Raw genomic sequence first — 22,982 nt, forward strand, 5'->3', positions numbered from 1 at the left:
TAAACCCCAGCAACATTTTAGCTACAGCAGCATAGTTGTATTTATCCATTGGGCACCTTTAAGTGCACACTTCCTCACTGAAGTCCTTTTAGCACCGGACACTCGTATTGCGGACCCTCATTTTCTAGGGATTTCCAGCCACTCACAGTGGTATAGTGGTCAGTCGTAGACTGAACTGTTTCTGCACTCCACTTAGATAGGCCAGCTTGAGTATTCCATTAACATTTAGTAAAGGTAAGTTCAATAGTTAACACTTAAGAGTCCAATGCCTCAAGTTAGATGAAGATGAAGTTCACACTTAGGCTTGAAGTCACTGACTCACCCACTCACCAACACCCCCAGGGCCTAGAGACCCTCACGGGTGAGTAGCGCTCTTCACAATTCCCTGATTGATTGACTATCTTATAGGTAATAGACTGCTCTTCTTTTCTTAAGACTTCCTTTGAGTCTGCATGAATACCTTTACGGGGTTCCAGATTAGCCCTCAGTTTGCGCTTGGAGGAGGAATAATAGAGACACAATGGCTCTAAAATGTGTTTTGGTTTATAAGCTCCTACACCTTTGCTATAGGTTTGAAGGTAGAGCAGTAGGCATGGTGGGGCTCGTTCCTACTGCAAGGTTTCTGGCATCACCCAGTCTCAGATTTCCAATACCAAGTAACGCAAACCTCCATACCATCATCCGCCTATGGCACTCTCTTCTTAGTGCAGTCACTCATCAACTCATTGAACCGGGGTATGGCTACATGGGTGCTAAACAAAGGGTGGTGTGCAAAACATCTATGTCGCGTAGGGTGTGAGAATACATTGAGACACCGCTGAGCAATCTTGATGGATCCAAATTGCCAAATCCCCCCTCTTAACCACTCAAACACAGTGTGAAGTAATCATGTGTCATGAACACATGTTGGAATTCATATTTCCTGCGGTATGTTAGAAATGCGTCTACTGTTTCATGCTTCACTAGTACTCTAAACTTGGTTTTACACTGCAAAAATTATTACATTGTTAATTTAAAAAAATGTTTTAATCAATTATTAAACTTTTGCAACTTGTCTTTGTATACTTTCATCTGGAATCTCCAATCATTTGGGAATATAAGCGGGGGAGGTAGGGGGGGTACATTTTAATAAAACCTTGTGCCCAGGAATCCCAAACAACAAAAGAATGAGGAGATGCATCTTAAGAGAAGAGGAGGGTGGCAGACATGCCAAGTGGCCACGAATACGGGTACCTTGCTGCAGGAGGGGCTGGCTCTTCGCAGGGACCAGCTGGATGAAGGACTGCTGACCTGCAACACCAAGAAGAGATATTACAGAAAACAGAAACCAAGAGGCAAGAGAGGTCCTGCAACAGCTACAGGCAGTCAGCTTCCACTTGCTAACTGGAAAATAAATGACCTTTGTAGATACCATTTAAATCCAATGTAACCTGCGTACCATGTGCTGTGAAACATAGCAAGACCATTTTAAAATGTATTTGTTAGCTTCTCTATGGCGTGGAACAGACCACAGGAGAGTAGGTAGGAAGAAGAGCATTTTAATTAGTATTCTGAATTTTTGTATGTCTCGCTACAATATCAGGATGTTAATATATATATATATATATATATATATATATATATACATAGATGTATCATTCATAGCTCGACAGCAGAGTATCTTGAATATCCTTGGGGATTATACACACTCACCCGCCCCCCGTAGCGGTCGCATCTGCCTAGTAATAATTAGGGGTACAAAAGGGGGTGGTGATGGACGGAGCATCAGAACCAATCAAACACTCACACCCAGTCAACAGATCTCGGTTTGATCCATCACCGTTCTTTAGCCCACTCTGCACCCCAGTTCAGACATGGCCATATGCAAATCAGTCTGACCCTGTGCCTCATGGGAACAGTCCAGCCCGAACTGCCAAGCCATGCCTACCCTGGACCCGAAACAAGCTTCCTAGGACCGGTTTCTGGCATTTCAGCCGTCTTCAGCCAGGCTTGCTTGAATCCAGAGGCAAAGTGAGCAAGGGTCTCACGTCTGAGCATACCCTGCCAACTTATGGCGAACAAAGCGGTACAAAAGGGGGTGGTGATGGACGGAGCATCAGAACCACTCAAACACTCACACCCAGTCAACAGATGTGGGTTTGATCCATCACCGTTCTTTAGCCCACTCTGCCACCCCAGTTCAGACATGGCCATATGCAAATCAGTCTGACCATGTGCCTCATGGGAACAGTCCAGCCCGAACTGCCAAGCCATGCCTTCCCTGGACCGGAAACAAGCTTCCTAGGACCGGTTTCTGGCATTTCAGCCGTCTTCAGACAGGCTTGCTTGAATCCAGAGGCAAAGTGAGCAAGGGACTCACGTCTGAGCATACCCTGCCAACTTATGGCAAACAAAGCGGTACAAAAGGGGGTGGTGATGGACGGAGCATCAGAACCAATCAAACACTCACACCCAGTCAACAGATCTGGGTTTGATCCATCACCGTTCTTTAGCCCACTCTGCCACCCCAGTTCAGACATGGCCATATGCAAATCAGTCTGACCCTGTGCCTCATGGGAACAGTCCAGCTTGAACTGCCAAGCCATGCCTTCCCCGGACCGAAAACAATCTTCCAGGACCGTTTTCTGGCATTTCAGCTGTCTTCAGCCAGGCTTGCTTGAATCCAGTGGCAAAGTGAGCAAGGGACTCACGTCTGAGCATACCCTGCCAACTTATGGCGAACAAAGCGGTACAAAAGGGGGTGGTGATGGACGGAGCATCAGAACCAATCAAACACTCACACCCAGTCAACAGATCTCGGTTTGATCCATCACCGTTCTTTAGCCCACTCTGCCACCCCAGCTCAGATATGGCCATATGCAAATCAGTCTGACCCTGTGCCTCATGGGAACAGTCCAGCCCGAACTGCCAAGCCATACCTTCCCTGGACCGGAAACAAGCTTCCTAGGACCGGTTTCTGGCATTTCAGCCGTCTTCAGCCAGGCTTGCTTGAATCCAGTGGCAAAGTGAGCAAGGGACTCACGTCTGAGCATACCCTGCCAACTTATGGCGAACAAAGTGGTACAAAAGGGGGTGGTGATGGACGGAGCATCAGAACCAATCAAACACTCACACCCAGTCAACAGATCTGGGTTTGATCCATCACCGTTCTTTAGCCCACTCTGCCACCCCAGTTCAGACATGGCCATATGCAAATCAGTCTGACCCTGTGCCTCATGGGAACAGTCCAGCCCGAACTGCCAAGCCATGCCTTCCCTGGACCGGAAACAAGCTTCCTAGGACCGGTTTCTGGCATTTCAGCCGTCTTCAGCCAGGCTTGCTTGAATCCAGTGGCAAAGTGAGCAAGGGACTCACGTCTGAGCATACCCTGCCAACTTATGGCGAACAAAGCGGTACAAAAGGGGGTGGTCATGGACGGAGCATCAGAACCAATCAAACACTCACACCCAGTCAACAGATCTGGGTTTGATCCATCACCGTTCTTTAGCCCACTCTGCCACCCCAGTTCAGACATGGCCATATGCAAATCAGTCTGACCCTGTGCCTCATAGGAACAGTCCAGCCCGAACTGCCAAGCCATGCCTTCCCTGGACCGGAAACAAGCTTCCTAGGACCGGTTTCTGGCATTTCAGCCGTCTTCAGCCAGGCTTGCTTGAATCCAGAGGCAAAGTGAGCAAGGGTCTCACGTCTGAGCATACCCTGCCAACTTATGGCGAACAAAGCGGTACAAAAGGGGGTGGTGATGGACGGAGCATCAGAACCAATCAAACACTCACACCCAGTCAACAGATGTGGGTTTGATCCATCACCGTTCTTTAGCCCACTCTGCCACCCCAGTTCAGACATGGCCATATGCAAATCAGTCTGACCATGTGCCTCATGGGAACAGTCCAGCCCGAACTGCCAAGCCATGCCTTCCCTGGACCGGAAACAAGCTTCCTAGGACCGGTTTCTGGCATTTCAGCCGTCTTCAGACAGGCTTGCTTGAATCCAGAGGCAAAGTGAGCAAGGGACTCACGTCTGAGCATACCCTGCCAACTTATGGCAAACAAAGCGGTACAAAAGGGGGTGGTCATGGACGGAGCATCAGAACCAATCAAACACTCACACCCAGTCAACAGATCTGGGTTTGATCCATCACCGTTCTTTAGCCCACTCTGCCACCCCAGTTCAGACATGGCCATATGCAAATCAGTCTGACCCTGTGCCTCATGGGAACAGTCCAGCCCGAACTGCCAAGCCATGCCTTCCCTGGACCGGAAACAAGCTTCCTAGGACCGGTTTCTGGCATTTCAGCCGTCTTCAGCCAGGCTTGCTTGAATCCAGAGGCAAAGTGAGCAAGGGTCTCACGTCTGAGCATACCCTGCCAACTTATGGCGAACAAAGCGGTACAAAAGGGGGTGGTGATGGACGGAGCATCAGAACCAATCAAACACTCACACCCAGTCAACAGATGTGGGTTTGATCCATCACCGTTCTTTAGCCCACTCTGCCACCCCAGTTCAGACATGGCCATATGCAAATCAGTCTGACCATGTGCCTCATGGGAACAGTCCAGCCCGAACTGCCAAGCCATGCCTTCCCTGGACCGGAAACAAGCTTCCTAGGACCGGTTTCTGGCATTTCAGCCGTCTTCAGACAGGCTTGCTTGAATCCAGAGGCAAAGTGAGCAAGGGACTCACGTCTGAGCATACCCTGCCAACTTATGGCAAACAAAGCGGTACAAAAGGGGGTGGTGATGGACGGAGCATCAGAACCAATCAAACACTCACACCCAGTCAACAGATCTGGGTTTGATCCATCACCGTTCTTTAGCCCACTCTGCCACCCCAGTTCAGACATGGCCATATGCAAATCAGTCTGACCCTGTGCCTCCTGGGAACAGTCCAGCTTGAACTGCCAAGCCATGCCTTCCCCGGACCGAAAACAATCTTCCAGGACCGTTTTCTGGCATTTCAGCTGTCTTCAGCCAGGCTTGCTTGAATCCAGTGGCAAAGTGAGCAAGGGACTCACGTCTGAGCATACCCTGCCAACTTATGGCGAACAAAGCGGTACAAAAGGGGGTGGTGATGGACGGAGCATCAGAACCAATCAAACACTCACACCCAGTCAACAGATCTCGGTTTGATCCATCACCGTTCTTTAGCCCACTCTGCCACCCCAGCTCAGATATGGCCATATGCAAATCAGTCTGACCCTGTGCCTCATGGGAACAGTCCAGCCCGAACTGCCAAGCCATACCTTCCCTGGACCGGAAACAAGCTTCCTAGGACCGGTTTCTGGCATTTCAGCCGTCTTCAGCCAGGCTTGCTTGAATCCAATGGCAGAGTGGGCTAATCCATCACCACCCCCTTTTGTACCGCTTTGTTTACAGTAATAATTAGGATCATGTTTCCATTGGAAATTCATTTGTTCATTTGCTAATAACTGTGGCGGCATTCGACGAAACTTCACAAAAATTCCCCCCTCCCAAAAAAATTTTTCACCTCAGCTACTTCCTGGAAAGGTTCAAGGTGATTCATCAAGTGGAGGCCGAGAAAAAAGGGGTCCCAAAAAGCATTTTCCCTATTCTTTTTTCCATAGAAATGTTTGACACAGCTACAGGCCAAATGGCTGAACAGATGTATACCAGATTTGGCAGAAACCGAGATCTTGGTCCACATACAGTGCTTTTTGTTATTTGGTGTAAATCCGTTCAGCAGTATTTGAGTAATTGAGGCTCAAAAATGTTGTATATATAATGCTGCTGAGATCTGATTGGCTGCCACCACATCAACAAGGATGTTTCGGAAGACATCTTAAGACTAGGGACTCTTAGGGCTACTGGGCTATTAATGAACCCATTCCCCCCAGGGGGAAGAAGCAAAAACATTACTTTTGGGGATGTGGCCACCCACCCTGAGCCTCTGGCAGGCCCCGGGGATTCCATCACCCAGGGCCACTGTTGAAAATGAGGGGAAGGGGGTACGCTGTCCCTGCCCTGAGCCTTAAGACGCACTAGGGATCCCATCCTCTGAGGCTGTTATTCAAAATAAGGGAAGGGGGATGCGAGGCCTCCCTCCCTGAGCCTGTAAAGGCCCTGGGGAACAGACAAACTCAGGGCTGCCTCAATTACTGTGTCCGGCAGAGCCCACTGCTGGGACACAGTGGGTTTCCTACCCGCAAGCCTGAACAGGGAAACCTATGTCTGCTCCGTCTTCCTCCTGTATTTTAAAAGCTCCTGCAGGGTGGGAGCGGACATGCCTTCCGAGCTTGTAGGAGCATGGGCTGGGAAGGAATATCTGCTTTCACTCAGCAGGAGCTTTAAAAAATGCTCCCACCAGGTTGGGCACATACGTATGTTTCCCTGCCTGCACCTTTGCGGGCAGGGAATCACACATTGCACCTGCCTGGTGGGTGCAAACAGAAAAACAACTGCTACCACTGGAGCAGTGCCAGCTCTCGCAGTATGCAAGGGAGCCAGCTTGGGCAGCGGGGTGCTGGAGCTCGGGGAAGGGGGTCCCCTGTGCCCATTAAGGCTGGGGAAGGGGGGCTGTGTACCTCCTCCCTTTTTGTAAGGCATTCGGCCCTAGAGGGTGGGGTCCCTGGGGCATATTATGGCTCGGGGAGGGAGACCGCATCCCCCACTCCACTTTTATCATGCATTCGGCCCCAGGGGCCTATTAAGACTTTTGGGGTCCAGCCACAAAGACCTGGGGCTATGGGTGTGTTCACCATGTTCCCTTGTGTGGCCTTTCATACTTTGCTGAGGACACAGGGAGCATGATCCATATCCAATACTTTGACTGCTATAGAAAATCATCTCTTCTTGCTACCCAATCAGTGTGCTTGGGTCATTGTTCCTAAATGGAAGATGGGGAAAAAAAGCTTCCTCATCCAATAAAATTAGTTTATTTTTGTAATTTAGTCCTTAACATGTCCTCGAACCAGGATTGATTTGCAGACTAAGGGGCCTATTCACAACTGCATTTTGCAGTACGTTTTGCTGTACTATAATAGTGCTACATACATACTACCAACATTACTGGCAAATATACATGCAGAGGTTATGCCTCCCCCTCTCTTATATTTTTCTATACATGTTCACCCTGACTGCGGAGTCTCTGCACACATAAGTATACGTTTTAGTAGTCAATGTGGGAGGGACATAGGGGAGTGGCTGGACAATGTTACGATCAAAGGGCAGGAGAGGGGATTAGGGAGGGTTAAGGGATTTACACATAACCCAAAAGAATAGGCCTATTGCTGTTCACAAACTGCACTTCTAAAGTTACTACAGCCAATAAGGGACCAGTCCAGCTTCACACATGGCAAATCACTGGTACTGCAACACCCACCAACAAAAAATAACGAAGGTAGGAACTTAAAATAAAACAACTTAGGAAATAATTTAAATAATTTTAAATTACAATAAATTATTTAAACTAGTAGAACATATAAATACATATAGTTTAATGTTAAAAATACATAACAAGTTTTTTAACTATAACATATTTCAACAACCTTTTTTTAATTCAAAACAATATGTAAGATTCAATAATAATAAAATATCATTAATTACTTTTAAGTAATTCTATATAAAAATGTTCAATACTTATGAATGCTTAATAAAATTAAAAAAATCCTTTAAGTGGAAATGTTCTTTTTAACTTAAGCTTGAAGCAATAATTTTAAATTTAATATTTAACTTAAAAATATTTGTAATAACTTTTTTGAGTTGGAGGAGCTTTTTTACTTTTCCCTATACTTTACCCAAAGGGGACTCGGAGTCTCCTGTTTCTTTACTACTACTTTACTACAGTTTCTTGTATGGCAGTAGTAACTTACACTTGAAAGTTTGGCACTGTCCCTTTTTCAGTGGGGGAGATATGTAAGTCACTACACTATAGAGAACCTTTACAGTCTGATTTTGCGAGTAGCCAGAAGTAAAAAAGTTACTCAAACATGTAAATGACACATATATATTACTCACAAGTGTCAGTTACCTAAAGATATGCAATTTACTAATAGTGGCAAAAACCTCATTTGACACTTACAAATGACCCTGAAGTGGAAGTCGGTGGTAACTTGGTGTAAGATGTATAAAGGAGGCATGGAAGCTCCAGCTTTTACCAAAATGCGGCTTTGCATATTGAGGAAATATGAATTTTTATGGTCAATTGTGTCCCCTATCTTAGACCCCAACGGCTCCATGTACATGCTACAAGTACATGTATGTTCCCTCCAGTTCCAGCTATGAAGACGCAAATACATGTGCGTCCAACGTCAACATGTCCTCTCTCAGATCCGCCATGAATGGGACGAATATTCCATTCCTAAGTATGATTGGCCACCGACTTTATATGGTTCACTTTTCTAGTTTTACAGTTCAGGCGAGTAGGCCCTGAATTCTGCCATCAAGCCTTTTCCTGCTTCTACCTCTGAAATGCTCCAGCCTGGACCTGCATCCGTATCCCTGAACTTTGTCCTACTCCCTGCGCGGCTAACGGTGCCTGACGCGGCCTGTTGCCTGCCAAAAACTGTATTCAGCCTTCAAGTTATCTGCTCCGCTCCTCATCCAATGCATTCCTGTCTAAGTAGTTTAGGTAAACATCCTTCCAGCTACCGAGCAAAGAGCTCGGCCTCGCTGTCTTTATGCAAGTAATTCATAGCCCCTGTTACCATGGAAGATTCCTGCCCCCTCGCATCTCATGTAGACACATAGACGCTTGTACATGCACTAACAGTCAGTATAGAGTAGATTCCGTCCGAGAGACCTTTCCTTTTGGATAAAACAGTTCCTTAAACAAAGATATTAGATACGATTTGGGATTAGGTTGACCTGACCCCCAGACTTCTGTCTCCACATGTAGAGCTAAATGTCAATTCCCCTTCACCCTCTAGTTGCACGTCAATCACACGTCATGCGGCTGCGCGCGCATCTCTGCCAAACATTTCTGCTGACACTGCAGGATTCTCTTATGGATCCACCCACTTGTGACATCATTTTAAATGACGTTTCTAGTATACGCCTGTTATTACGCCCATTTTCATTACGTATGTGTATTCTTATCTGTATTATCAGCTGTTACGCCTCCTGCATCTGTCTTAATGCAATGCTTTTCATATATATATTGTTACTTGTCAATAATGTATTGCCTATCCCTTCCTGAACCTTCGTGGTGATGGAATAAGATTGCCTGGTTCGAACCATAATTCCTTTGTAAGGAATAAAGCCCTTTTCAGAACCTCTAATACCACGGATTCTGCCTCTTATTTTGACGGAGTTATTCTTACTAGACTTTTCCGCATAAAAAATAGTACAGGTAATTTAAATATTTACCACATAAATGCATATGAGGAGGTGTCGATTTTGGCAGCACGGCAAAGAGGGGGCAGGAGAGGATTTTCAGAGTCAGATTAGCATTTTTTTTTTACCAGAAAGAGGAAGAACGTTTTGGCAGATATACACTAAGCATCAACGTTTTTTCAGTGCTGAATGATTGCTAAGATCACACATGCATAGAATCCACGCCGCACTTACATATGTGTCAGTATTATGCTCACTTCACCTCCTAGCGTCAGGGTGTTACCAATGCATTGTTGCTGCAGCAGGTGGGTGCAATGTTGACAACACTTTGACAAACATATTTCTCAAACACACCTCAAGATTTACAAGAAGGCAAGCTGCAATTCTACAGAACTGCACAATATACAAGTGTTATTGGCTATGCTGATAGGACACACATACTTATCTGTACATTGTCTGATAGGGAATGTTTATAGAGGAATAGAAAAAAATCAACAAGGCCTTAAAATAATGGTGGCCTGCAATGCAGCCTTCCTCCTGACAGACTTTGTAGCAGGATAGCCAGGCAGGTCCCATGAATTGTACATGTTCAGACACTGTGGACTAAACACCCGCCTTGCAAGAGGAGACATTGGTGATGGTTGTCTACTGGGTAAGTGTTTTGTAAATCCCTTCAACATTTAATATTGCAAGTTATGTCCAAAGATTTCGCATTTTCTGTATTGTTACAGTGCCTTTGGTATTAATTCCTGGCTGCTCATACCATCACATCAAACTCGTTCAGTGGTATGGCGGATATTTGGGCTCCTAAAAGGACAATTCCGATATCTATATAACAAGGGTGCTGCCCTGCAATAGAGTCCACAGACATCATGTAAAACAATGTTATGCTGCATAATGTTATACGACCCTGCTGCAAGAAAATGACTGCCCTCTGTTTCAGATGACGGAGACTCGGATAATGATGCATTGCCCATCCCCCCCCTCACAAACACGTGGATGAGGATGCAGACAAGACAGCCGAGGGTACCACACACCACACAGACATTACAATGAACTATTTTTAAAGTACGGTACAAGCATATTAGTATGTTTGTTTTACTAAAACACAGACACAGATTATTAGGTACCTGTTATTAACTGGTGTCAAGTTTTGAAAAAATAAAGATACAGAGCCAGTCTAGATAAATAGCCAACGATGAAAACCCTACCAAGAATAACTCAAATGAAGTCATTTATAAATATAATAGATTACAAATCTCTCTATTCAAATTCCGTCTCTTGCCTCTCCTGCACTGCTAGTCTTAGCGGATGTCTTGCTTCCTGAGCCTACAAACTCTCCACTGTGGCTTTCGGCTCCTCTTCCCCCCCCTTACCCCGATGGGACAGAGGCACTGCCAATGTTGGACCTTTTCCCTCTGACCCCGCTGGGACAGAAGCATTGCCAATGTTGGACCCTTCCCCTCTGACCCCGCTGGGGAAGAGAGGCACCGCCAATGTTGGACCCTTCCCCTCTGACCCCGCTGGGGAAGAGAGGCACCGCCAATGTTGGACCCTTCCCCTCTGACCCCGCTGGGACAGAGGCACCGCCAATGTTAGACCCTTCCCCTCTGACCCCGCTGGGACAGAGGCACCGCCGCTGTTGGACCCTTCCCCTATGACTCCGCTGGGACAGAGGCCCCGCCAATGTTGGACCCCTCCCCTCTGACCCCGCTGGGACAGAGGCACCACCAATGTTGGACCCTTCCCCTCTGACCCAGCTGGGAGAGAGGCACTGCCAATGTTGGACTTTTCCCCTCTGACTCCGCTGGAGGAGAGAGGCACCGCCGCTGTTGGACCCTTCCCCTCTGACCCCGCTGGGACAGAGGCACCACCGCTGTTGGACCCTTCCCCTCTGACCCGGCTGGGACAGAGGCACCGCCAATGTTGGACCCTTCCCCTCTGACCCCGCTGGGACAGAGGCACTGCCAATGTTAGACCCATCCTTTTGACCCGATGAGACAGAGGCACGGCCAATGTAGGACCCGTTCTTCTGACCCCGCTGGGACAGAGGCACTGCCAATGTTGGACCCTCCCACTCTGACCCCGCTGGGACAGAGGCACTGCCAATGTAGGACCCGTTCTTCTGACCCCGCTGGGACAGAGGCACTGCCAATGTTGGACCCGTCCTTCTGACCGCAATGTGACAGAGACACTGCCAATGTTGGACGCTTCCCCTCTGACCCCGCTCAGACAGAGGTACAGCCAATGTTGGACCCTCCCCCTCTGACCCCGTTGGGACAGAGGCACCACCAATGTTGGACCCGTCCTTCTGACCCCGCTGGGACAGAGGCACTGCCAATGTTGGACCCGTCCTTCTGACCGCAATGTGACAGAGACACTGCCAATGTTGGACGCTTCCCCTCTGACCCCGCTCAGACAGAGGTACAGCCAATGTTGGACCCTCCCCCTCTGACCCCGTTGGGACAGAGGCACCACCAATGTTGGACCCTTCCCCTCTGACCCCACTGGGACAGAGGCACCGCCAATGTTAGACCATTCCCCTCTGACCCCGCTGGGACAGAGGCACTGCCAATGTTGAACCCATCCTTCTGACCCGATGGGACAGAGGCACTGCCAATGTTGGACCTGTCCTTCTGACCGCAATGGGACAGAGGCACTGCCAATGTTGGACCCTTCCCCTCTGACCCCGCTCAGACAGAGGTACAGCCAATGTCGGACCCTCCCCCTCTGACCCCGTTGGGACAGAGGCACCGCCAATGTTGGACCCTTCCCCTCTGACCCCACTGGGACAGAGGCACCGCCAATGTTGGACCATTCCCCTCTGACCCCGCTGGGACAGAGGCACTGCCAATGGTGAACCCTTCCTTCTGACCCGATAGGAATGAGGCACTGCCAATGTTGGACCCGTCCTTCTGACCCCGCTGGGACAGAGGCACTGCCAATGTAGGACCCGTTTTTCTGACCCCGCTGGGACAGAGGCACTGCCAATGTTGGACCCTCCCACTCTGACCCCGCTGAGACAGAGGCACTGCCAATGTAGGACCCGTTCTTCTGACCCCGCTGGGACCGAGGCACTGCCAATGTTGGACCCGTCCTTCTGACCGCAATGGGACAGAGGCACTTCCAATGTTGGACCCGTCCTTCTGACCCCGCTGGGACAAAGGCACTTCCAATGTTGGACCCGTCCTTCTAACCGCAATGTGACAGAGACACTGCCAATGTTGGACGCTTCCCCTCTGACCCCGCTCAGACAGAGGTACCACCAATGTTGGACCCTCCCCCTCTGACCCTGTTGGGACAGAGGCACCGCCAATGTTGGACCCTTCCCCTCTGACCCCACTGGAACAGAGGCACCGCCAATGTTGGACCCTTCCCCTCTGACCCCGCTGGGACAGGTACTGCCAATGTTGGACCCTTCCTTCTGACCCGCTGGGACAGAGGCACTGCCAATGTTGGACCCGTCCTTCTGACCGCAATGGGACAGAGGCACTGCCAATGTTGGACCCTTCCCCTCTGACCCCGCTCAGACAGAGGTACAGCCAATGTTGGACCTGACCCCGTTGGGACAGAGGCACCGCCAATGTTGGACCCTTCCCCTCTGACCCCGCTGGGAGAGAGGCACCACCGCTGTTGGACCCTTCCCCTCTGACCCCGCTGGGACAGAGGCACCGCCAATGTTGGACCCTTCCCCTCTGACCCCGTTGGGACAGAGGCACTGCCGCTGTTGGACCCTTCCCCTATGACTCCGCTGGGACAGAGGCACCGCCAATGTTGGACCCTTCCCCTCTGACCCCGCTGGGACAGAGGCACCGCCAATATTGGACCCTTCCCCTCTGACCCAGCTGGGAGAGAGGCACTGCCAATGTTGGACTTTTCCCCTCTGACTCCGCTGGAGGAGAAGGGCACCGCCGCTGTTGGACCCTTCCCCTCTGACCCCGCTGGGACAGAGGCACCGCCAATGTTGGACCCTTCCCCTGTGACCCTGCTGGGAGAGAGGCACCGCCAATGTTGGACCCTTCCCCTCTGACCTGCTGGGACAGAGGCACTGCCAATGTTGGACCCTTCCTTCTGACCCGATGTGACAGAGGCACTTCCAATGTTGGACCCGTCCTTCTGACCGCAATGGGACAGAGGCACTGCCAATGTTGGACCCTTCCCCTCTGACCCCGCTCAGACAGAGGTACAGCCAATGTTGGACCCTCCCCCTCTGACCCCGTTGGGACAGAGGCACCGCCAATGATGGACCCTTCCCCTCTGACACCACTGGGACAGAGGCACCGCCAATGTTGGACCCTTCCCCTCTGACCCCGCTGGGACAGAGGCACTGCCAATGTTGAACCCTTGCTTCTGACCCGATGGGACAGAGGCACTGCCAATGTTGGACCCGTCCTCCTGACCCCGCTGGGACAGAGGCACCGCCAATGTTTGACCCTCCCACTCTGACCCCGCTGGGACAGAGGTACCACCAATGTTGGACCCTTCCCCTCTGACCCCGCTGGGACAGAGGCACTGCCAATGTTGGACCCTTCCTTTTGACCCGATGGGACAGAGACACTGCCAATGTAGTACCCGTTCTTCTGACCCCGCTGGGACAGAGGCACTACCAATGTTGGACCCTTCCCCTCTGACCCCGCTCAGAGGTACAGCAAATGTTTGACCCTCCCCCTCTGACCCCGTTGGGACAGAGGCACCGCCAATGATGGACCCTTCCCCTCGGACTTCACTGGGACAGAGGCACCGCCAATGTTGGACCCTTCCCCTCTGACCCCGCTGGGACAGAGGCACTGCCAATGTTGAACCCTTCCTTCTGACCCGATGGGACAGAGGCACTGCCAATGTTGGACCCATCCTGACCCCGCTGGGACAGAGGTACTGCCAATGTAGGACCCGTTATTCTGACCCCGCTGGGACAGAGGCACCGCCAATGTTGGACCCTCCCAGTCTGACCCCGCTGGGACAGAGGCACTGCCAATGTAGGACCCGTTCTTCTGACCCCGCTGGGACAGAGGCACTGCCAATGTTGGACCCGTCCTTCTGACCGCAATGGGACAGAGGCACTTCCAATGTTGGACCGTCTTTCTGACCCCGCTGGGACAGAGGCACTGCCAATGTTGGACCCGTCCTTCTGAACGCAATGGGACAGAGGCACTGCCAATGTTGGACCTTTTCCCTCTGACCCCGCTGGGACAGAGGCACCGCCGCTGTTGGACCCTTCCCTTATGACTCCGCTGGGACAGAAGCCCTGCCACTGTTGGACCCTTCCCCTATGACTCCGCTGGGACAGAGGCACCGCAGCTGTTGGACCCTTCCCCTCTGACCCTGCTGGGACAGAGGCACCGCCGCGGTTGGGCCCTTCCCCTATGACTCCGCTGGGACAGAAGCACCGCCACTGTTGAACCCTTCCCCAATGACTCCGCTGGGACAGAGGCACCGCCGCTGTTGGACCCTTCCCCTCTGACCCCGCTGGGACAGAGGCACCGCCGCTGTTGGACCCTTCCCCTCTGACACCGCTGGGAGAGAGGCACCACCGCTGTTGGACCCTTCCCCTCTGACCCCGCTGGGACAGAGGCACCGCCAATGTTGGACCCTTCCCCTGTGACCCTGCTGGGAGAGAGGCACCGCCAATATTGGACCCTTCCCGTCTGACCCCGCTGGGACAGAGGCACCGCCACTGTTGGACCCTTCCCCTATGTCTCCGCTGGGACAGAGGCACTGCCAATGGTAGACCCTTCCCCTCTGACCCCACTGGGACAGAGGCACCGCCAATGTTGGACCCTTCCCCTCTGACCCAGCTGGGAGAGAGGCATTGCCAATGTTGGACTTTTCCCCTCTGACTCCGCTGGAGGAGAGAGGCACCGTCGCTGTTGGACCCTTCCCCTCTGACCCCGCTGGGAGAGAGGCACCACCACTGTTGGACCCTTCCCCTCTGACCCCGCTGGGACAGAGGCACCGCCAATGTTGGACACTTCCCCTGTGACCCTGCTGGGAGAGAGGCACCGCCAATGTTGGACCCTTCCCCTCTGCCCCGCTGGGACAGAGGCACTGCCAATGTTGGACCCTTCCTTCTGACCCGATGGGACAGAGGCACTTCCAATGTTGGACCCGTCCTTCTGACCGCAATGGGACAGAGGCACTGCCAATGTTGGACCCTTCCCCTCTGACCCCGCTGAGACAGAGGCACCGCCAATGATGGACCCTTCCCCTCTGACCCCTCTGGGACAGAGGCACTGCCAATGTTGAACCCTTCCTTCTGACCCGATGGGACAGAGGCACTGCCAATGTTGGACCCATCCTCCTGACCTCGCTGGGACAGAGGCACCGCCAATGTTGGACCCTCCCACTCTGACCCCGCTGGGACAGAGGTACCACCAATGTTGGACCCTTCCCCTCTGACCCCGCTGGGACAGAGGCACTGCCAATGTTGGACCCTTCCTTTTGACCCGATGGGACAGAGGCACTGCCAATGTAGGACCCGTTCTTCTGACCCCGCTGGGACAGAGGCACTACCAATGTTGGACCTGTCCTTCTGACCGCAATGGAACAGAGGCACTGCCAAAGTTGGACCTTTCCCCTCTGACACCGCTCAGACAGAGGTACAGCCAATGTTTGACCCTCCCCCTCTGACCCCGTTGGGACAGAGGCACCGCCAATGATGGACCCTTCCCCTCTGTCTCCACTGGGACAAGGCACCGCCAATGTTGGACCCTTCCCCTCTGACCCCGCTGGGACAGAGGCACTGCCAATGTTGAACCCTTCCTTCTGACCCGATGGGACAGAGGCACTGCCAATGTTGGACCCGTCCTAACCCCGCTGGGACAGAGGTACTGCCAATGTAGGACCCGTTCTTCTGACCCCGCTGGGACAGAGGCACTGCCAATGTTGGACCCTCCCACTCTGACCCCGCTGGGACAGAGGCACTGCCAATGTAGGACCCGTTCTTCTGACCCCGCTGGGACAGAGGCACTGCCAATGTTGGACCCGTCCTTCTGACCGCAGGGACAGAGGCACTTCCAATGTTGGACCCGTCCTTCTGACCCCGCTGGGACAGAGGCACTGCCAATGATGGACCTTTTCCCTCTGACCCCGCTGGGACAGAGGCACCGCCGCTGTTGGACCCTTCCCTTATGACTCTGCTGGGACAGAAGCACTGCCACTGTTTGACCCTTCCCCTATGACTCCGCTGGGACAGAGGTACCGCCGCTGTTGGACCCTTTCCCTCTGACCCTGCTGGGACAGAGGCACCGCCAATGTTGGACCCTTCCCCTGTTACCCTGCTGGGAGAGAGGCACCGCCGCTGTTGGACCCTTCCCCTCTGACCCCGCTGGGACAGAGGCACCGCCGCTGTTGGACCCTTCCCCTCTGACCCCGCTGGGAGAGAGGCACCACCGCTGTTGGACCCTTCCCCTCTGACCCCGCTGGGACAGAGGCACCGCCAATGTTGGACCCTTCCCCTGTGACCCTGCTGGGAGAGAGGCACCGCCAATGTTGGACCCTTCCCGTCTGACCCCGCTGGGACAGAGGCACCGCCACTGTTGGACCCTTCCCCTATGTCTCCGCTGGGACAGAGGCACCGCCAATGGTAGACCCTTCCCCTCTGACCCCACTGGGACAGAGGCACCGCCAATGTTGGACCCTTCCCCTCTGACCCAGCTGGGAGAGAGGCATTGCCAATGTTGGACTTTTCCCCTCTGACTCCGCTGGAGGAGAGAGGCACCGTCGCTGTTGGACCCTTCCCCTCTGACCCCGCTGGGAGAGAGGCACCACCACTGTTGGACCCTTCCCCTCTGACCCCGCTGGGACAGAGGCACCGCCAATGTTGGACACTTCCCCTGTGACCCTGCTGGGAGAGAGGCACCGCCAATGTTGGACCCTTCCCCTCTGCCCCGCTGGGACAGAGGCACTGCCAATGTTGGACCCTTCCTTCTGACCCGATGGGACAGAGGCACTTCCAATGTTGGACCCGTCCTTCTGACCGCAATGGGACAGAGGCACTGCCAATGTTGGACCCTTCCCCTCTGACCCCGCTGAGACAGAGGCACCGCCAATGATGGACCCTTCCCCTCTGACCCCGCTGGGACAGAGGCACTGCCAATGTTGAACCCTTCCTTCTGACCCGATGGGACAGAGGCACTGCCAATGTTGGACCCATCCTCCTGACCTCGCTGGGACAGAGGCACCGCCAATGTTGGACCCTCCCACTCTGACCCCGCTGGGACAGAGGTACCACCAATGTTGGACCCTTCCCCTCTGACCCCGCTGGGACAGAGGCACTGCCAATGTTGGACCCTTCCTTTTGACCCGATGGGACAGAGGCACTGCCAATGTAGGACCCGTTCTTCTGACCCCACTGGGACAGAGGCACTACCAATGTTGGACCTGTCCTTCTGACCGCAATGGAACAGAGGCACTGCCAAAGTTGGACCCTTCCCCTCTGACCCCGCTCAGACAGAGGTACAGCCAATGTTTGACCCTCCCCCTCTGACCCCGTTGGGACAGAGGCACCGCCAATGATGGACCCTTCCCCTCTGTCTCCACTGGGACAAGGCACCGCCAATGTTGGACCCTTCCCCTCTGACCCCGCTGGGACAGAGGCACTGCCAATGTTGAACCCTTCCTTCTGACCCGATGGGACAGAGGCACTGCCAATGTTGGACCCGTCCTAACCCCGCTGGGACAGAGGTACTACCAATGTAGGACCCGTTCTTCTGACCCCGCTGGGACAGAGGCACTGCCAATGTTGGACCCTCCCACTCTGACCCCGCTGGGACAGAGGCACTGCTAATGTAGGACCCGTTCTTCTGACCCCGCTGGGACAGAGGCACTGCCAATGTTGGACCCGTCCTTCTGACCGCAATGGGACAGAGGCACTTCCAATGTTGGACCCGTCCTTCTGACCCCGCTGGGACAGAGGCACTGCCAATGTTGGACCCGTCCTTCTGAACGCAATGGGACAGAGGCACTGCCAATGTTGGACCTTTTCCCTCTGACCCCGCTGGGACAGAGGCACCGCCGCTGTTGGACCCTTCCCTTATGACTCCGCTGGGACAGAAGCACTGCCACTGTTGGACCCTTCCCCTATGACTCCGCTGGGACAGAGTCACCGCCGCTGTTGGACCCTTTCCCTCTGACCCTGCTGGGACAGAGGTACCGCCAATGTTGGACCCTTCCTCAGTGACCCTGCTGGGAGAGAGGCACCGCCAATGTTGGACCCTTCCCCTCTGCCCCGCTGGGACAGAGGCACTGCCAATGTTGGACACTTCCTTCTGACCCGATGGGACAGAGGCACTTCCAATGTTGGACCCGTCCTTCTGATCGCAATGGGATAGAGGCACTGCCAGTGTTGGACCCTTCCCCTCTGACCCCGCTGGGACAGAGGCACCGCCAATGATGGACCCTTCCCCTCTGACCCCACTGGGACAGAGGCACCGCCAATGTTGGACCCTTCTCCTCTGACCCCGCTGGGACAGAGGCACTGCCAATGTTGAACCCTTCCTTCTGACCCGATGGGACAGAGGCACTGCCAATGTTGGACCCATCCTCCTGACCCCGCTGGGACAGAGGCACCGCCAATGTTGGCCCTCCCACTCTGACCCCGCTGGGACAGAGGTACCACCAATGTTGGACCCTTCCCCTCTGACCCCGCTGGGACAGAGGCACTGCCAATGTTGGACCCTTCCTTTTGACCCGATGGGACAGAGGCACTGCCAATGTAGGACCCGTTCTTCTGACCCCACTGGGACAGAGGCACTACCAATGTTGGACCTGTCCTTCTGACCGCAATGGAACAGAGGCACTGCCAATGTTGTACCCTTCCCCTCTGACCCCGCTCAGACAGAGGTACAGCCAATGTTTGACCCTCCCCCTCTGACCCCGTTGGGACAGAGGCACCGCCAATCATGGACCCTTCCCCTCTAACTCCACTGGGACAGAGGCACCGCCAATGTTTGACCCTCCCCCTCTGACCCCGTTGGGACAGAGGCACCGCCAACCATGGACCCTTCCCCTCTGTCTCCACTGGGACAGAGGCACCGCAAATGTTGGACCCTTCCCCTCTGACCCTGCTGGGACAGAGGCACCACCGCTGTTGGACCCTTCCCCTATGACTACGCTGGGACAGAGGCCCCGCTGCTGTTGGACCCTTCCCCTATAACTCCGCTGGGACAGAGGCACCGCCAATGTTGGACCCTTCCCCTCTGACCCCGCTGGGACAGAGGCACCGCCAATGTTGGACCCTTCCCCTCTGACCCAGCTGGGACAGAGGCACTGCCGATGTTGGACTTTTCCCCTCTGACTCCGCTGGAGGAGAGAGGCACTGCCGCTGTTGGACCCTTCCCCTCTAACCCTGCTGGGAGAGAGGCACCACCACTGTTGGACCCTTCCCCTCTGACCCCGCTGGGACAGAGGCACAGCCAATGTTGGACCCTTCCCCTGTGACCCTGCTGGGAGAGAGGCACCGCCAATGTTGGACCCTTCCCCTCTGCCCCGCTGGGACAGAGGCACCGCCAATGTTGGACCCTTCCCCTGTGACCCTGCTGGGACAGAGGCACTGCCAATGTTGGACCCTTCCTTCTGACTCGATGGGACAGAGGCACTTCCAATGTTGGACCCGTCCTTCTGACCGCAATGGGACAGAGGCACTGCCAATATTGGACCCTTCCCCTGTGACCCCGCTGGGACAGAGTCACCGCCAATGTTGGACCCTCCCACTCTGACCCCGCTGGGACAGATGTACCGTCAATGTTGGACCCTTCCCCTCTGACCCCGCTGGGACAGAGGCACTGCCAATGTTGGACCCTTCCTTTTGACCCGATGGGACAGAGGCACTGCCAATGTAGGACCTGTCCTTCTGACCGCAATGGGACAGAGGCACTGCCAATGTTGGACCCTTCCCCTCTGACCCCGCTCAGACAGAGGTACTGACAATGTTGGACCCTCCCCCTCTGACCCCGTTGGGACAGAGGCACCGCCAATGTTGGACCCTTCCCCTCTGACCCCACTGGGACAGAGGCACCGCCAATTTTGGACCCTTCCCCTCTTACCCCGCTGGGACAGAGGCACTTCCAGTGTTGAACTCTTCCTTCTGACCCGATGGGACAGAGGCACTGCCAATGTTGGACGCGTCCTTCTGACCCCGCTGGGACAGAGGCACTGCCAATGTAGGACCCGTTCTTCTGACCCCGCTGGGACAGAGGCTCTGCCAATGTTGGACCCTCCCACTCTGACCCCACTGGGACAGAGGCACTGCCAATGTAGGACCCGTTCTTCTGACCCCGCTGGGACAGAGGCACTGCCAATGTTGGACCCGTCCTTCTGACCGCGAAGGGACAGAGGCACTTCCAATGTTGGACCCGTCCTTCTGACCCCGCTGGGACAGAGGCACTGCCAATGTTGGACCCGTCCTTCTGACCGCAATGGGACAGAGGCACTGCCAATGTTGGACACTTCCCCTCTGACCCCGCTCAGACAGAGGTACCGCCAATGTTGGACCCTCCCCCTCTGACCCCGTTGGGACAGAGGCACCGCCAATGTTGGACCCTTCCCCTCTGACCCCACTGGAACAGAGGCACCGCTAATGTTGGACCCTTCTCCTCTGACCCTGCTGGGACAGAGGTACTGCCAATGTTGGACCCTTCCTTCTGACCCGCTGGGACAGAGGCACTGCCAATGTTGGACCCGTCCTTCTGACCGCAATGGGACAGAGGCACTGCCAACGTTGGACCCTTCCCCTCTGACCCCGTTCAGACAGAGGTACAGCCAATGTTGGACCCTCCCCCTCTGACCCCGTTGGGACAGAGGCACCGCCAATGTAGGACCCTTCCCCTCTGACCCCGCTGGGAGAGAGGCACCACCGCTGTGGGACCCTTCCCCTCTGACCCCGCTGGGACAGAGGCACCGCTAATGTTGGACCCTTCCCCTCTGACCCCGTTGGGACAGAGGCACCGCCGCTGTTGGACCCTTCCCCTATGACTCTGCTGGGACAGAGGCACCGCCAATGTTGGACCCTTCCCTTTTGACCCTGCTGGGACAGAGGCACCGCCAATGTTGGACCCTTCCCCTCTGACCCAGCTGGGAGAGAGGCACTGCCAATGTTGGACTTTTCCCCTCTGACTCCGCTGGAGGAGAGAGGCACCGCCGCTGTTGGACCCTTCCCCTCTGACCCCGCTGGGAGAGAGGCACCACCGCTGTTGGACCCTTCCCCTCTGACCCCGCTGGGACAGAGGCATCGCCAATGTTGGACCCTTCCCCTGTGACCCTGCTGGGAGAGAGGCACCGCCAATGTTGGACCCTTCCCCTCTGACCCGCTGGGACAGAGGCACTGCCAATGTTGGACCCTTCCTTCTGACCCGATGGGACAGAGGCACTTCCAATGTTGGACCCGTCCTTCTGACCGCAATGGGACAGAGGCACTGCCAATGTTGGACCCTTCCCCTCTGACCCCGCTCAGACAGAGGTACAGTCAATGTTGGACCCTCCCCCTCTGACCCCGTTGGGACAGAGGCACCACCAATGATGGACCCTTCCCCTGTGACCCTGCTGGGACAGAGGCACTGCCAATGTTGGACCCTTCCCCTCTGACCCGCTGGGACAGAGGCACTGCCAATGTTGGACCCTTCCTTCTGACCCGATGGGACAGAGGCACTTCCAATGTTGGACCCGTCCTTCTGACCGCAATGGGACAGAGGCACTGCCAATGTTGGACCCTTCCCCTCTGACCCCGCTCAGACAGAGGTACAGTCAATGTTGGACCCTCCCCCTCTGACCCCGTTGGGACAGAGGCACCACCAATGATGGACCCTTCCCCTCTGACCCCACTGGGACAGAGGCACTGCCAATGTTGAACCCTTCCTTCTGACCCGATGGCACAGAGGCACTGCCAATGTTGGACCCGTCCTCCTGACCCCGCTGGGACAGAGGCACCGCCAATGTTGGACACTCCCACTCTGACCCCGCTGGGACAGAGGTACCACCAATGTTGGACCCTTCCCCTTTGACCCCGCTGGGACAGAGGCACTGCCAATGTTGGACCCTTCCCTTTGACCCGATGGGACAGAGGCACTGCCAATGTAGGACCCGTTCTTCTGACCCCACTGGGACAGAGGCACTGCCAATGTTGGACCTGTCCTTCTGACCGCAATAGGACAGAGGCACTGCCAATGTTGGACCCTTCCCCTCTGACCCCGCTCAAACAGAGGTACAGCCAATGTTGGACCCTCCCCCTCTGACCCCGCTGGGACGAAGGCACTGCCAATGTAGGACCCGTTCTTCTGACCCCACTGGAACAGAGGCACTTCCAATGTTGGACCCTTCCTTCTGACCCGCTGGGACAGAGGCACTGCCATTGTTGGACCCGTCCTTCTGACCGCAATGGGACAGAGGCACTTCCAATGTTGGACCCGTCCTTCTGACCCCACTGGGACAGAGGCACTGCCAATGTTGGACCCGTCCTTCTGACCCGATGGGACAGAGGCACTGCCAATGTTGAACCCTTCCTTCTGACCCGATGGGACAGAGGCACTGCCAATGTTGAACCCTTCCTTCTGACCCGATGGGACAGAGGCACTGCCAATGTTGGACCCATCCTTCTGACCCCAATGGGACAGAGGCACTGCCAATGTTGAACCCTTCCTTCTGACCCGATGGGACAGAGGCACTGCCAATGTTGGACCCATCCTTCTGACCCCAATGGGAC

At 54.2% G+C, this 22,982-nt stretch overlaps 1 protein-coding gene across 1 annotated transcript in view; it reads right to left on the bottom strand.

Moving 5' to 3' along the window:
- Positions 1-22,982, bottom strand: part of LOC146829668 (tumor necrosis factor ligand superfamily member 13B-like) — a 234,290-nt gene that overhangs the window by 167,445 nt on the left and 43,863 nt on the right. Inside the window, exon 3 of the mRNA XM_085608339.1 lies at positions 1,234-1,290. Coding sequence (XP_085464465.1) covers positions 1,234-1,290 — 57 coding nt within the window. The remainder of the gene's footprint in view (positions 1-1,233; positions 1,291-22,982) is intronic.

Source organism: Triturus cristatus, chromosome 5_2 (assembly GCF_964204655.1).
Source record: "Triturus cristatus chromosome 5_2, aTriCri1.1, whole genome shotgun sequence".
NCBI lineage: Eukaryota > Metazoa > Chordata > Amphibia > Caudata > Salamandridae > Triturus > Triturus cristatus.